Below are 15,700 nucleotides of genomic sequence, written 5' to 3'. Positions count from 1 at the left end.
ACACTAAAATGAAATCAAAGCTTGCAGCTCAAAGGTCAAGGCTGAAAGGAAATCTTTTCTTTGAAGTATTAAAAAGCATTAGTGTTTGTGTCTGGTCGACAATCTATATAAATTTACATTAATGCTTTGCACATGAAGACGATGTGTTGAATTAGGTTTCATGCTCAAGGTCAGTTTAAGTCCAGTCACAATTATAAAGTCATCAATTCTGTCATTCATGGATGAATTCTGACTAAACACAACTAGATACAATTTTGTGACACATTAAGAAAATTTGTCATGCGAAACATCAGGTCAACAGCTAGACAGTTTGTTTGTTTCATTTTACACCTTTTCCCCAACAGTATTTCAGTCATATAGGCGGGTAGTTTCCTAACCATCGTTCCTGGAGAGTTACACCAGTACTAGACTACCTTCCTCCGTGCTAAACTACCAAAGCATCTCCTGGGGATCGAACCCACGCCAGAGAGGTAACTGGATTAGAAGTCATCCACTCTAACCCCTTGACACGGAGGCGGTCTAAACAGCTAGAAAGGTGAAGGTCAAAAGTACATAGACGGTTGTGTCTGATTATATCATTGTCATTCATTCATAGATGCTTTTTTTAAATAATTGGTCATACAGAGAACATCAGAAAGTGTTTGTTATGTTTCTTTACTCTTGTATTCTCTATACTTGTACAGTAACTATACCTTTGTTATAAGTCAAAAGGTCATGGTTCCTTTACTGGACCCAGCTTCAGGGGCATTTGTCAGTTTCAATCAACAAGTACATGTATTGTATCAAATCAACACTTTCATTTTCAAACTTTTGAAATTTCAATACAAGACAATATTCACTTGCCTGTACTATCAATACAGAGTGAAGCACACCAACACAGCCATACAATCTGACCGGACTAACTGTTAAACTACAAATAGCCTGTTCCAAATTCAAAGCAGGGCAAGTTCGGTAAGGGCTAGTACATGTAAATGTAACAGTGACAGAATAAGCTGAATTTATACAATACATGATGGGGAAAATTTGATCCAGGTGACCAGCTTTATAAACCAGTTCACAGACCTGAGTGCTAAATCTACCTTAAATAATGTTCACAACATTACCTTATACATATACAATGTATGTAACAAATGGAATGTAACTACAGTAAACTATAGGTAAGTATCTATATATATCAAGACATAGATTGTAACAAAAATTACATTTAGGTTACACATCCAACTTATCTAGTTAAAATTAAAATAATGCTGCTATACCCTGTATTTTATTTAATTTCTTTACCTGAATCCCTTCCCACAAGATCAGTTTTGAAACTGTATTGAGTATTTTGTACTTAACAGAGACTATAGTACGACTTCTAAATCATTTCTTAGATACATATACATGTATATAATTTTCATTGACTTCAACTCTAAAACTCGGTGTCTATCACACATATTCCATGCATGTATCTATGATGTTTAATCAACAAGTTTTTATGAAAACATTTAATTAAATACATGTAAGTACAAAAATGTAAAATAAGTAATAAACAAGAATTTTGAATGACACATATACCCCCCTTTCTAGCCATTGACTCACATAATTGATAATTTTATTACATAAACTTGCCAAAAATGGGTACATGGAAGTGTTCAATTATGGAAAAATCAATAGAGGTCATCTACTTCTTATGACCAATAACTAGGTGAAATATGAAGACTTTGTGATGAATACTTTCAAGATAATCAGCGTAAACCCTTTTGACATTTAAGGCTCCTGTGACCTTGACCTTTGACCTAGTGACCCCAAAATCAATAGGGGTCATCTACTAGTTATGACCAATCACTATGTGAAATATGAAGACTTTGTGATGAATACTTTTCAAGATAATCAGCGGATACTATTTTGACATTTTAAGGTCCCTGTGACCTTGACCTTTGACCTAGTGACCCCAAAATCAATAGGGGTCATCTAATAGTTATGACCAATCACTGTGTGAAATATGAAGACTTTGTGATACATACTTTTCAAGATAATCAGCGGAAACCATTTTGACATTTAAGGTCCCTGTGACCTTGACCTTTGACCTAGTGACCCCAAAATCAATAGGGGTCATCTACTAGTAATGACCAATCACTATGTGAAATATGAAGACTTTGTGATACATACTTTTCAAGATAATCAGCGGAAACCATTTTGACATTTAAAGCCCCTGTGACCTTGACCTTTGACCTAGTGACCCCAAAATCAATAGGGGTCATCTAATAGTTATGACCAATCACTGTGTGAAATATGAAGACTTTGTGATACATACTTTTCAAGATAATCAGCGGAAACCATTTTGACATTTAAGGTCCCTGTGACCTTGACCTTTGACCTAGTGACCCCAAAATCAATAGGGGTCATCTACTAGTGATGACCAATCACTATGTGAAATATGAAGACTTTGTGATAAATACTTTTCAAGATAATCAGCGGAAACCATGTGGTCTACCGACGGACAGACCGACGGACTGACAGACAGACAGACCGACATTAGCAAAACAATATACCCCCTCTTCTTGGAAGGGGGGCATAATTACTAAGTTAATACTGTTTGATATTCTGTGCAATTGGTATGCCATTCAGGATACAATATTTTGAGATCGTAACATGTTTTAAGCCTTTAAACTACAGTACATAACATTATATGAGTCACTAAAACTTAATTTATGTGTTTGTTTTTAACTATGACACTATTCTTTGAATAGTCAAGCTAAAAATGCATATATTCAGAGATCAGCAGTCATCCAAGTAAAATCATAGACCTTTCTTCATTCAGCTGCAAAGTTTCCCCACATTAAAAAAAATCAACTTCAATAGCAGACTTGCTGAAAGTAAAACAAGTGTTTCCAAGTCAGCAACTTTAACTACTTGGCTCTAGACTCCAACATAGGTCACATTGACGAGATGATACTTGATTCATATCAAAATGTAAGACCTAACTTTCATATAAATAACATTCAATAAAAATCCATATTTTAAACAAAACATATATACATGTATTTTCAAAGCTAAAAAAAACAAGTAAGTACTGGTATAAACATACACAGACTCAGTAGAAAAAGAAGACATAAAACTTAGAAATACAGAGAAAATTTCATCCCCCCCCGCCATTCATTAATTTTTAGGGTTGACAGGGGTGATTATGAGTGTGGGGGATAGTGGGGTTTCCTGTCAGTGTTGGGTTTGAAATCTCACAGAGACGTTTATTATTTATTCTAAGGTGACGCCATACATTTTTAACTAATGGGGCAAGTCCTCGGGTGGCTGAAAAACATTGTATGAAAATAAAATATTTCAAGGTAATTGGTAATGGTTCAGTTACTCTAGATATTAACTAATATCAATAAGTGAGCAATACATAAAATAATTTAATACTTAAATTAACAACAAAATTTGCCTATATCAACAAACAGTATTCAATGTAATATATGTACCCTGTAGTTTTTGATTCACTTTAAAAGTATTTTATTTTACAGTAAATATCTAGTTTGGTCATTAAATGATCACTATACATACATAATACCATACTATATTAAACAATGAATACTTGCAATAAAAACTTTGACACACTTGGAAAACTACATGTACATGAACTATAATGACTTTTTTGAAAATCTACAAGTATACAATGTATATATATCCTGCAAGGAAATTAATTCCTATGCAAAGGAAATAAACAAATTACAATGACTTTTTTGAAAATCTACAAGTATTTATATATCCTGCAGGGAAATTAATTCCTATGCAAAGGAAATTAACAAATTACATGCAAGTGATAAAGGAAATACATGTAAAAAGATAATAAACCTCTGATGTCAAATGTTAAATGATATTTGTTTCACATTAATACAATCATGAATTGTACAGTGTACTGATTATATCTGACATAACAGTGTTCCTGCCAGGTATATTCAGTACGATATTGAAATGATTTTGGAAAAGGATCCTCTTACATATTTTGAAAATCTGGCAATCCTTTGTTTTATATAATCAATATTTCAACAAGACTTCATGATTATCACGCATAATGATTATTTAAAACATTATTTATAGAAACATAAAAATACAATCTTAAAACTCATGCAATGAGCACTTTGTACTGAAACATTAGCTAAAACATAGACGGTTGTAAAACTCACTGTGTATATCCGGTAAGGCAGGAATGTGCAAATGTGCATTTATTTCTATAGTAAATCAAATTGAAAGAATTAATGAGTACTGACAGTTGCTAAGACATTATTTTTCAAACCCCATTACAAATATTTTCAAGATAGTTTTTACTTTCCATTTTTTACTTTTTTAAGATTATCCACAAGATTGAAGGCCTGCCTACTGGATTGTAGGTGACTAAACAGGTCTTGTTTTCTCATTGATATCAATTACTTTTATTAATACAATAGAAATATACATGATATACTTTTTTTTTTAATATTCAGTATACTTGAGACATTTCCATAACTCCTAGCAATATTTTATTCTAAAGCAGATAAAATGCGATCCAGGCACTTATTAATAGGTAACGCAAATTTTGTGAATGGAGCACTGAAGTAAAGCTAGTAACCTCATAAAAAAATTCAATTTATTTACTGTGTCATTCCTTTCAGGCATAGATTTGCAAATTTCAGCTTCACTTTTGCTGCTTTACACAATTCCTGCATTATTTCTACATTCCTATGTTACAGGATATACATTATGAAACTGACAATGAATCTATGACTAAAGTACCATTTGAGAATTAATGCTTTTTTTGCGGATACTTTATAAAGGATGTGAGAAATTCAGTGTCTCATGACAAATAATTTATCATAATTTAAGTTGCACTATTCAATTCTCAGCAATTTAGGAACAAGAACAAAACAAATACCTAAAAGTAAAATATTATTGCAGCCACTATTTCAAAACGAAAACAATAAAAATTTAACAAGATACATAAGATTAAATCTACAATCAAAAAGCAAAATCTTCCAAATATCACATCATAAATAATTTGAAATATCACATCCTGCAACATGTATTACTTATATAACATTTTTGAAACATTATTTCTTTTTCCCTTTGTCAAGTTTTTGTTCTAAACTGTAACATTGACTGCTTAAATCACCAACAGCCCTCTGTAACTCTCGAATTTCAGCTTCCATTTTGGCTACATTCAGGTCATTTTCTACAATATTTCTCTCTAATCCATTCAAATATTGTTGCATTTCATTTTTTTCCCTTTCTTTTTCCTTCTTACTGTTTCTAGATGACACATTATATTCTATTATCACTAATCCAACCAAGATACTATACAGAGCAAATTCACCAAAAATTTCTGCACCCAGCTGTACAGCCTCATCAGGGTTAACAAATTTTGTGCGGTTAGATTTCCCTTGTCCCATCATCTTTCTTTTGATGTTAACATCGTAATAATGGTAAACTGAAAAGAAAAAAAAACCTGTAACACTGTTTGCTTCTAATGCCATGTCATATGTAACTTATTATTTAATTCTTTGTTCATAGTTATGATGGTTTTCATAAATAACCATTTCAATAGAAAAATAATTTTAACAAGTTTTAAGGAAAATGTTAACTATTTCAATAGAAAAATAATCTTGACAAGTTTTAAGGAAAATGTTCCAATTTAAAGCCTAGGTCATTCACATTTTCTTAGGTATTGCTGTATACTGGTGCCTCATATTTCCGTGGTACTTAATTGTTCATCATAGACAACAAAAGTTAGAAGAATAAAATTAGGGAAATTAAGTTTAATATTGTAGCAAAGACATGTCAATTACATCATTGTTTATTCAATTTAATGTTTGCATGTAAGCAATTATGTACAAAACATGGCAATCAACACCTATCTGCTGCCAAGTGAGTAAAGTTGTGTTCTCATATTTCCAAGGCAATTACATTTTAACAGTTTCAAAAGCAAAAACAATACTTACATTGTATCTTTATTGTTTAGTACACCTATACCTAGCCCTGTTTGAAAGTGGGGATTTTCTCTATGGTATTTATCAAATTTTTATATATCTAAATGGTTGTTTAACAATGACAATTGTCTTCAAAGGTATGAAAACTAAAAGTAAAATGGTGAAATAGTTTACTTTGCTCTTAATCTGAATAAGATAATAAGTTTTCTTAGTTGTATACATAGCAACTCGATAAAAATACAATAATAAAGTAAAAGTAAAACTACAGGTGCATGAGGTCTAGGAGGCACTTGAGACTGTTTAAGCCTAATACCTTGGAATTATGGGTACCACAGAAATATGAGGCACCAGTATATATAGTTTTTCTAGAATAAAAACAAGATAGAATGGTCCCCTATGGTACCACTGTTCTTATTATTTCCAGCAAATTGTACAAATAAAAAGAACTTATATCTACTATTTTATTGAATTGTGTTTTGCTGTCGCATCTTGACTTTAAAATACACATGTCATTCATAGAATAACTCAATGATTTTAATTAGGAACATCTATGGTCGGTCAGCCATGTTTAGAATGGGAGCTTATATGGTACCGTGGTATGTTAATTGATGGCCCTTTTTGGCTTCAGTATAATTTTTTGTAACAGAATATGCTGTCACTACAGTTTCAGCAGACGACCTTCACTTGTCGGAACATGAAATTATAAGTTTAACCGTTAAATATGGGGTAAAATAAAGAAGTTTTTTCAGCACACACAGGCAGCTTTGGATTTTCCTATCAATGACAGAATTTATTTGAAATGAAAAAATTTCTAACAATTTCTATCCAAATTCACAAAAAAGCAGCACTTCCACTTTCACTTTAATGGTGGAAACAGTTTTTGGTGGCATTCAATCTGTAAAGAAACAAATTTTCTGATTACATCGGAATGGGCAAGGACGCGGTACCCGCGGGGAGTACTATACTGTGAAAAATCTGCTTCATGTACATGCCAGAGCAGAGGACAAGAGCAGGGTCTTTCAAATAGAATGGTCTGGAGACAGACCAATTTTATGAAAATGCTGTCTCGGTTGAGTCACGTGATTGGGTTATCTACCGACTGTGATATGGCATAGCACATCACCATTCAAAAATCAAATTATAAGATAATGTTTAGTTAAATCAGTCAAAAATTACTGAAAACTAACTCCGACTACATTATATTATCAGTTTTTACTTTTAAAGTAACAATTTTATAGATTTGCAATGAAATTAGAAATTTTTCGTTCCAGGTGTCAAGATAAAAATCTACTGCTCATATTTTAAAATAGGTCCGAGTTTCATGAGCTTTTTTAAATTTATGCATTTTTCAATGACAAAATAGAAATTGATTTCACAGAGAAAAGATGTTATGAAATCGTATCATGTAAAAATATTATAATATTTCACCATGTTATTTGCAAATATTTGATGTATAATTTGGTGCATTTTCAAAATGGCGCCGATTATCAGCAAATATTCTGAACAAACAATCTATTTTTTTTAACAAAGATGGCTTTAAAAAACATCATTTCCTGAAATATTTATACTTTTTTCAAAAGTTTAAAGATTTTTTAAGAACATCATGTCGTTAAAATTATCATTTTTGCTCTTGTATTTCATATTCGCCCTTTTCTTGAACACTTACATAATTTGCTTAAAGCAAACTATACTGATTTATACCAAGACATGTTTAATTGTAGCGAGAAGGGTTTACATAGCGTGTTTCCAGACCATTCTATTTGAAAGACCCTGACAAGAGGTACAGTGAAAATAACTGTAGAAAGGATTTATGATCAATCACAATGAAAGTGACCTTCTATGTCTGGGAATCAATCCCAGGCTGCCCAATTCACAGTCCAACGCTCTACCTATTGAGCTAACCGGGATCTATTCCAGGCTAAACACTGATAAAGCCGGACTGGCAGGCATATGTGTCTACCGCAGATATGACCAAGTCACTGTGGGTAGCTTTTTACAACATATCCTGCTGAGTTCCTTGAATTAACATTTAATGGTATGTCTTGAAAACTGAAATCAGATTTCTTTCACAATAATCACGATTAACTTTTTACTCACAATCAGCTGTCTTTATGTAGATTTTTCTTAAAATTGGATTCGCACGAGCTCTTATTTTCAAACGATTGACAATTGGTTTACTGACTTGTTTTGCCAATAATATTCCTAATTTAATAAGTGGTAATGGCATTTTTGATTAAAAAAAATATTTAGATAAGTGTCAATTTAGCGTATTCGTAATATTTGATGTTATTTCGACAAAAATGCCGCATGTTGCCTCGGAGTCACTTCCCCTGATTTCGGTTTGCACTAAATTACTGACTAATCAGCTGACGATATATTAATTGTAGGGAAATGGGAAAACAATCTGACCGTATTACCACTTCTTATGTAAAGGAATTGATTTTAATCAGATTAATAGGATAATATCAAAACTTATCTAACTTGTACCATACAGTATATATATTTTTCTATCTCTATCTCTGGATACTGCCAATCCCTCTTGCGAGTGTTATAGGCAGAAATTAAGTGCACGTCGGATTGATAGTAAAAGGTGAAAAGAAAAGCTAAAAAGGTCCAAGCATTATAATCATGCTAGGAAGGTGAGACTGAAAATGTATTCTTGTCGTGGTTAAAATGCTAAAAGTGAAAGAAGAAAATAAGAAATAAAATAGTTAACACTGGGAGCAAGACTAGTACTGCAAACCCACCACTGCCTGTTTGAACTGACATAAGTTGGGCAGGGTGGCACTGTTGCTAGGTAGAAGTTTATACCATAGTATAATGCTATGAGGTAAGAAAGAGTACTTAAGGTAGTCGGAGGAAACCTGTATTTGGCGAAGGGATCAGGAGTGCGTATGTTTGGTTAACCTATGTGGGGCTTGAACATATGGAGGGAGATTAAATGCAACTAGGTTATGACATATCTTATAAAACATTACCAGTCTACAGTCCAATCTGCGATGTTTAAGGGATCGACAGCCCAGTTCTTCCTGTATGGCTGTGACACTAGAGAGAAGAGAGTGATCCATTTTTACCCATCTTATTGTACGTCCCTGGATCATCTCAACTTTGTCAATATTGGTTTTAGTGTACGGAGACCAAATAGTTGAAGCATATTCAACCTGTGGCCGGACCAGGGACTTGAATGCTAGTTCTTTCACTTTCTCAATTTTGGTAATTACAATCCTTTTGATAAAGCCAAGAGATATATTTGCATTGGAAGTTATTCGAGATATATGTGTGTTAAATTTAAGGTCAGCAGACGGATCTAGTCCGAGATATTTAGCATTTGAGACCGAATCTAGGACTTGGCCATGGAGTATACATGTATATAGGTGTTTAATTTTGGTTTTGTTTTGGTAATAAGGATGACTTGGCACTTTGAAGGGTTAAACTACATGTCCGAGGAGGAATTGATGGTAAGGTATACATATACAGTACATGTATATTACCGGTGGTCAGGGGTTTTTGGAAGAGAATTGAAATGATGTCAGCAATCGCTTCTCTCGGCTCCTTCAGGACAATTAGTCCAATGTTGTCAGGGCCGACAGCTTTGTTGGCAATGAGGCTGGCGAGGAGCTTTAGTACACCTCCTTACTGATGATGATGATGTCATTCATTTGTGGGTACTGACAAGACTTTCTGGGTATGATTTCCCGCTCATGACTTTCTTTCATTCATTTATACAGACAGTTCATCCCTCAGACACAGAGACTTGGGGCGTGGAGCTCAAAATGCGTTAAAATCCAAATAAATTGTGAATTTGTCGATCCCAGCATATATGCGTGTCATATGTATAAAAATCTTAACATTAGCTGTTTTGAAAAATTTAATATTTCAACGTCTATAAAAATTATATTTATTGAAAACTAAGAGCTAACATATGCAAGCATGAACAAAGCTAGGATTACCGTTCACCAATAAAACAAATGGACCAGCAGATAAATATGAGATGTTTAATTTGATTTGACATAAAACGCAATGCATAAATCATAATTAATAGCAATTAGCCGTTTTCCAACATATACATTTAATGTATATGCACCTGTCTTTTTTGTCTGAAAGGATAGGAAACGTTTTCTAAAAGTAAAATTTCAGCTGACAACAGTCGTACATGTAAGAAATGGATGTTAAGCAACACACAGAATATATCATATTAATCTGGGATGTACTATAATATAATGATACGTATCGTATGTTCCAGTATTAATGAAATATACATTAGCAGTTTTCACTTTACATATGCCATAAAGACATAAACGACTAATAATTTTAAACAATTATAAAGCATGTATTGAATATTTACTTCCACACAATAATTTGTCATTTTGCACAAGACTTAAATCAAAAGCAGTGATCAATATAATACACCCATTAACAATCTTTAATACGATACAATGGCATTTACACACATTTGAAAATGTTTTGTTTGTAAATAGATATACTTAGAATATGTGTAAATAAGAATGCAAATAATTTTAATGCACTGCATACTGAACACTGCAAATTATCAATGCAAATTTTGTAGATATAGCTTTTTTATTGAACTGCATTTTATCACAGACACTTAAGGTGTGGAGCTTAATTCGCCTTTGACGAAAACAAAACAAAACGAATTCATCTTTTCCCAAACTTCGACCAAAATTGCACGAGAGTATAATTAATTTGTTTAAGTATTCTGAGCCAAAGTACTGATTCACCGCTTGACAAAATAACTTTTCCTGCGGAAAGACGTCATAACGTCAAATGTCGTTAGAAATATGATTGGACGGCCCATTAATTGATTGTGACGTAACAAACAGAACGTAGTAACCGCAATTGAAATGTCCCGCACTTACAGTGCAGACAAATATAATTGCTGTTAATAAGAGACAAAATACCTGCAAAATGGAAGAAAGTCCGCAAAATGACAACCAACGTGTAGCGAAAAGCACATTTAAAGGTATTAATATTCTATATATCTGAAATATCTTTAATAATAATTACTGCAAAAAGAAATTTCTCTGTTACAATGTAGTTATCGTTCGCAGTTCGTTTCTTTTTTCAATGAGAGCAGTCGTTTCTCTTTTCGATGATAAGTTTTTAAATAAAACTGAAGATATAGATAAACTTAAGATTTTCTAGATGACTGTCTATATATTGTTTGACAATTGAAATTAATAATCACTAAAATTAGGACACTTTTTTTTAAATAGACTGAAATTAAAGACTATAAGGCTAGACTGTATTTTTTTAATTATTAGTAAATTTTAATTATTTTAAGTAAGATAATTAAGTCCAAACCAAAACAATTTATAAAAACCAACACAATTTATCAAAACATTGTACTGTCCGGTCCAACCCAACCCAACCCACCAAGTCAAAGTCAAAGTCAAAGTCAAGTCAAAAAACATTTTATTCTCTCATTCCATGTACAAACATGACATAATGGAGTAATAAACATGAATAAAGTATAATGAGGCTCAAATAACAGTTAATTAACATACTAGCGAAAAAAATAATAGAATTGTGCTTCCAGTCTTTAGGTACGTGGAGAGCCAAAATTGTTGTGTATATATATTACTAAAACATATTAAATAATAAAGAAAGCTAGTATTACATTCAAAGGTATTTTTTCATTTTTTTCTCGTCACACGCACGCGCACGCACCAACACACACACACACACACACACACACACACACACACACACACATATATATGTATACTTTCTATTTCAACAATGTGTAGTATTAAATTGACGATTACTGCTCAATAGTCGTAACGACAATCAATATTTTTAACGTAGATGAATATACTACAAAAATTTAAGTAACCATACGAATCATTTTTAAGGTATAAAAGGAGAAGTCTAAAAAGTTATGGTATAGAGATGCGAATAGTAGATGAGGGGAGATAACAAAAAAGGCTTTGTACGTAGATGTTGTTGCATTTACTTCCCTTTAGTTTAAGTGTTAGGTAATATTCAAGTGTTTAGTTATGCAGAGTGAATTTGAATATGATCTAGAAAAAACTTTCTGATCGGCGGGAACTGGGGTCTCCGTCTACTCTATCGTGGACCTGAACTCAATTTCAACCACTAAACCAACCAATTACTCAACCAATCACTCAACCGACCAACCAATTACTCAATCAATCAACAACCACTCAACCCATCACTCAACCAACCAATCACTCAACCAACCAATCAATCACTCAGTCAATCATCCATCCAACCAAACAACCAACCACTCAACCAACCAATCACTCAACCAATCACATAACCAATTATTCAATCAATTACTCAACCAACTACTCAACCAATCATTCAATCAATCACTCAATCAAAGAAACGAACAATTTCCATTGTTTATTTATTTATTTATTGAAGAAATACCACATAATCTAATTGTTTGGGTACAAATATCTCCTAAAACCATAACATGACATACAGCATAGCATGGGGTATTTAAATGTTTCACACACAAACTGGCACGCACGCACGCACGCACATTGTTCAGTCAAAGTACAGTGCAACAGTTGGACCCGTTGCACTGAATGTATGTAATGCAAAAAGCGGTAGAGATAAATATAATCTCCTGCTTATATATTTTCTTATGTACATTTTTTTTTTCGATAAAATAAAAGTAAAACGCACAAAATGTACCCTGCTTACATTAGCCCTCTAACACTCCATGCTCGTTTGGGGGTATGTATACATTGTATATATATATATATATAGAGAGAGAGAGAGAAGCAATGACCCTCTTATAGGCTCTTATACAATCTGCGTTCATTCCTTGGTGTATTTAGAAACTTTGGTCATCTTATACAGTATATATATCATGCGTTAATTCCTGGGTATACATGTGTTAATTCCAGTATATTTATAAAAACAAACGTGACCCTCTTATAGATTCGGTGTTCATTTATATATCTATATATTTAGACATTGGCCATATCCGCGTCCCTTTCTTGGTATGTCTAGAAACAACTTATACACTATAGTGTTCGTTTACAGTCTGCATTCACCCTTTATAATTCCTGGATTGATTTGGAAGAATCGATTCTCATATTTAAACTTGCATTTTGGTAAATCTTGATACATAATTGAAACTTACATTTTGAAACATTGTTTATCCATCGTTACAAATATTGCGCTAAATAGAATATACACGAAACATTTTTCATTTTGATTCCTAAATATTTATTAAGATGAATTCATAAAGAACATCTCTGTTAGATAGAAACACTGGAAAACATTTAAAATCGGTCGTCAATGTAAGTGTTAAATCAAAGAAGTTTCCGAAATTTTAAAATACGCCCATCTATATTTGACTTTATTTTTCAAAGTCTTTATTTTTTTGTTACAGATATCCTGATTAGTCCAAACAATGACGACGTCATTATTCCAATCAGTGCGACGTTCGACAAAGCCGTATTACACATTGGTATAGGAAACGGATGTGGTATATTTATAGAGAAGTTTGGTATGAAGAATGACAAAGAGTTGAAAACGTCGGTGAAATATGCCACCCGAAGATTCTCAGACGCTCGTCACCAAAGGAAAAACAAAGGTAAAGACCTAAAAGCAAGTAAAAGTGGAGATATTAAGATTGTAGATGAAAGTGTCGAAAAGTTTACTAGAGACATTCCAAGTATGAAAGAGATTGATTGGCAGCTGGCTAAGCTAGTCGAACATCTTTTGGTTAAGGCACCAGCAGAATTCAAAAATGCAACAGATACAATATCAGACACTAAACCTCTGAAAGAAAACAAATCTTTAGATATCAAAAACGACATTACTGCCAGTGATGAAAGTATTCAATCTACGATAAGCACATTTTTAACACCTGAAATTAAGAGTGACGTACGTCGAATGCCAATGCATGAAAAAGAAATTGCTGAAATTGCTACACCAAGTTTGATTGAGCTAAATATGAACACTCATATGTACGGGCTTAATGAAACACGTTTAAAAGAAAAGAGGACAACTTCATTTGAAGCCATGGATAAAGCATATCAAAATGAAATGTTAGAGATTGAAAATGATACCGAAGCAAGTGTCTGTAAACCAAATTGCATTTGGCCGTCGACTGAAACTGGTTTTCCACTTACTGAAGATATGCTTGTATATCTGGATGAAGTATTTGTAAACTCAAAACGAGGCTCTCAGATGTTTGATGAATATGTAACAACAAATATAGAGAAGAGAAGAAAAGACAAAGAACTAGAAGGTGTATCCGAAAGTTGTGCGACAAGTGCAGTTGTAAATATAGAGAAAGAATATATAGTAGCAGACAGCAATTTGTTTGGAGACGTTTTAGACAAAAACGAAATTGGTCCAATTTCATCTGATACAATTGTAGACAGAACAGCCGATAACGACAGCGATGCTTTGAATTGTATCGGCCCGGATACTTTTGGTGACTTTCTAGATAGAGAGTCATATAATTCAGTGAGTAAAGATATAGGTGCAGTTGATGAAATGCCAAATAGTGACACACAAGGTATATATGATACCTTAATAGCTTTAGAACCAAATGACGAAATCGTAGACATAATAGAATCAGATGACGATATTGTAGACTTTGAACCAATAGCTCTCCAAGATGATCAAGACGAAGTCGACATAACAGAAGCTAGCAATGGCATTGATGATACATATATTACATACAACGATATTGCTGGCGATGATGATAACCTCTTTGGTATCATGGACATCTACATAAAGAGTGATCTACACTTCGACTTACACAACGTAAGTACTTTGCGCACTAATGATTGATTTTTTATCACTATAAATGCATTTGAATGATTTTTTTCACCAACTGATTTGATACGCGAGCACAATGTGTCACGAATATTTTATTGTTATCGTTAATTAATTAATTAATTAATTAATTAATTAATTAATTAATTATTTATTTATTTATTTCAGATACCAGCATCAGCCGAGCTCTTTGACAAGAAGAAAGACTTTGGATATAAATTCTTTTCATTTTCAACGTTCTTTAAATAATATAATAAAGACTAGAAAAATAGGTTTCAACTAAGTTATTTTTATTGTGCCATAGATGGTATCTTAATCAGACAAAATCCTGCTAAAGTAACTATACACTCGGCGGCACTTATAACCCGACACTTACATTTTTCGGTATAATTTGGTTATTTGTAACTTAGACCATACAAAATTCAACATATCATACTTACTACTTAGAATTTTGTTTACAATTCATTGACAATAAAAAAGTAACAAAACAAATAGGCTTCTGTAAAATGAAAAATCACACAATGACTGTTAATATCGTAACAAAATGAACAGTCTCTGAATCCAACTAAATATGTATGTTAGCCAGTTCTAATACTTATTGTGTCCTCCCATGGCTATAACAACGTGTAAACACCTCTGTCTCATGGAAATGGCGTAGTTTCTCATGAAGGCTTGGTGAATATTTCTCCATTCCCGAACAAGGGCCAGGAACTCCTTCTGCCTCCCAAGACACCAGATCTAAACAGCATTGAACACAGTTTGTGGGATGAGTTGAACGCAATTTGCTTGGAACTCGAGCAAGTCCATGTTCAGGAATGGAGAAATATGAGACATATGTGTTTACTTTGTTATAGTCATGGGAGGACATGGATTTACTTTCTGAAATGTGAATATTTCAACCTGCGTGTATACTTCTGCTTGGTTATTTAATAGAATTAACATTGCTAATGCGAATACGATATTACTTC

General features: G+C 32.9%; 1 protein-coding gene across 1 annotated transcript; it reads left to right on the top strand.

The window, feature by feature from the left end:
* Positions 1-10,770: 10,770 nt before the first annotated feature.
* Positions 10,771-15,004, top strand: LOC132728897 (uncharacterized). The gene is made up of 3 exons (XM_060714602.1): positions 10,771-10,923; positions 13,333-14,720; positions 14,901-15,004. The coding sequence occupies exons 1-3, from the start codon at positions 10,869-10,871 to the stop codon at positions 14,979-14,981; spliced, it is 1,524 nt and encodes a 507-aa protein (XP_060570585.1). The 5' UTR covers positions 10,771-10,868; the 3' UTR covers positions 14,982-15,004.
* The last annotated feature ends 696 nt before the right edge of the window (positions 15,005-15,700 follow it).

The sequence above is a fragment of the Ruditapes philippinarum genome, unplaced genomic scaffold (assembly GCF_026571515.1).
Source record: "Ruditapes philippinarum isolate M1 unplaced genomic scaffold, ASM2657151v2 ctg578_1_1_1_1, whole genome shotgun sequence".
Taxonomy (NCBI): domain Eukaryota; kingdom Metazoa; phylum Mollusca; class Bivalvia; order Venerida; family Veneridae; genus Ruditapes; species Ruditapes philippinarum.
Note: the sequence above shows the minus strand (reverse complement) of the source record. Positions and strands in the feature narration are given on the sequence as shown.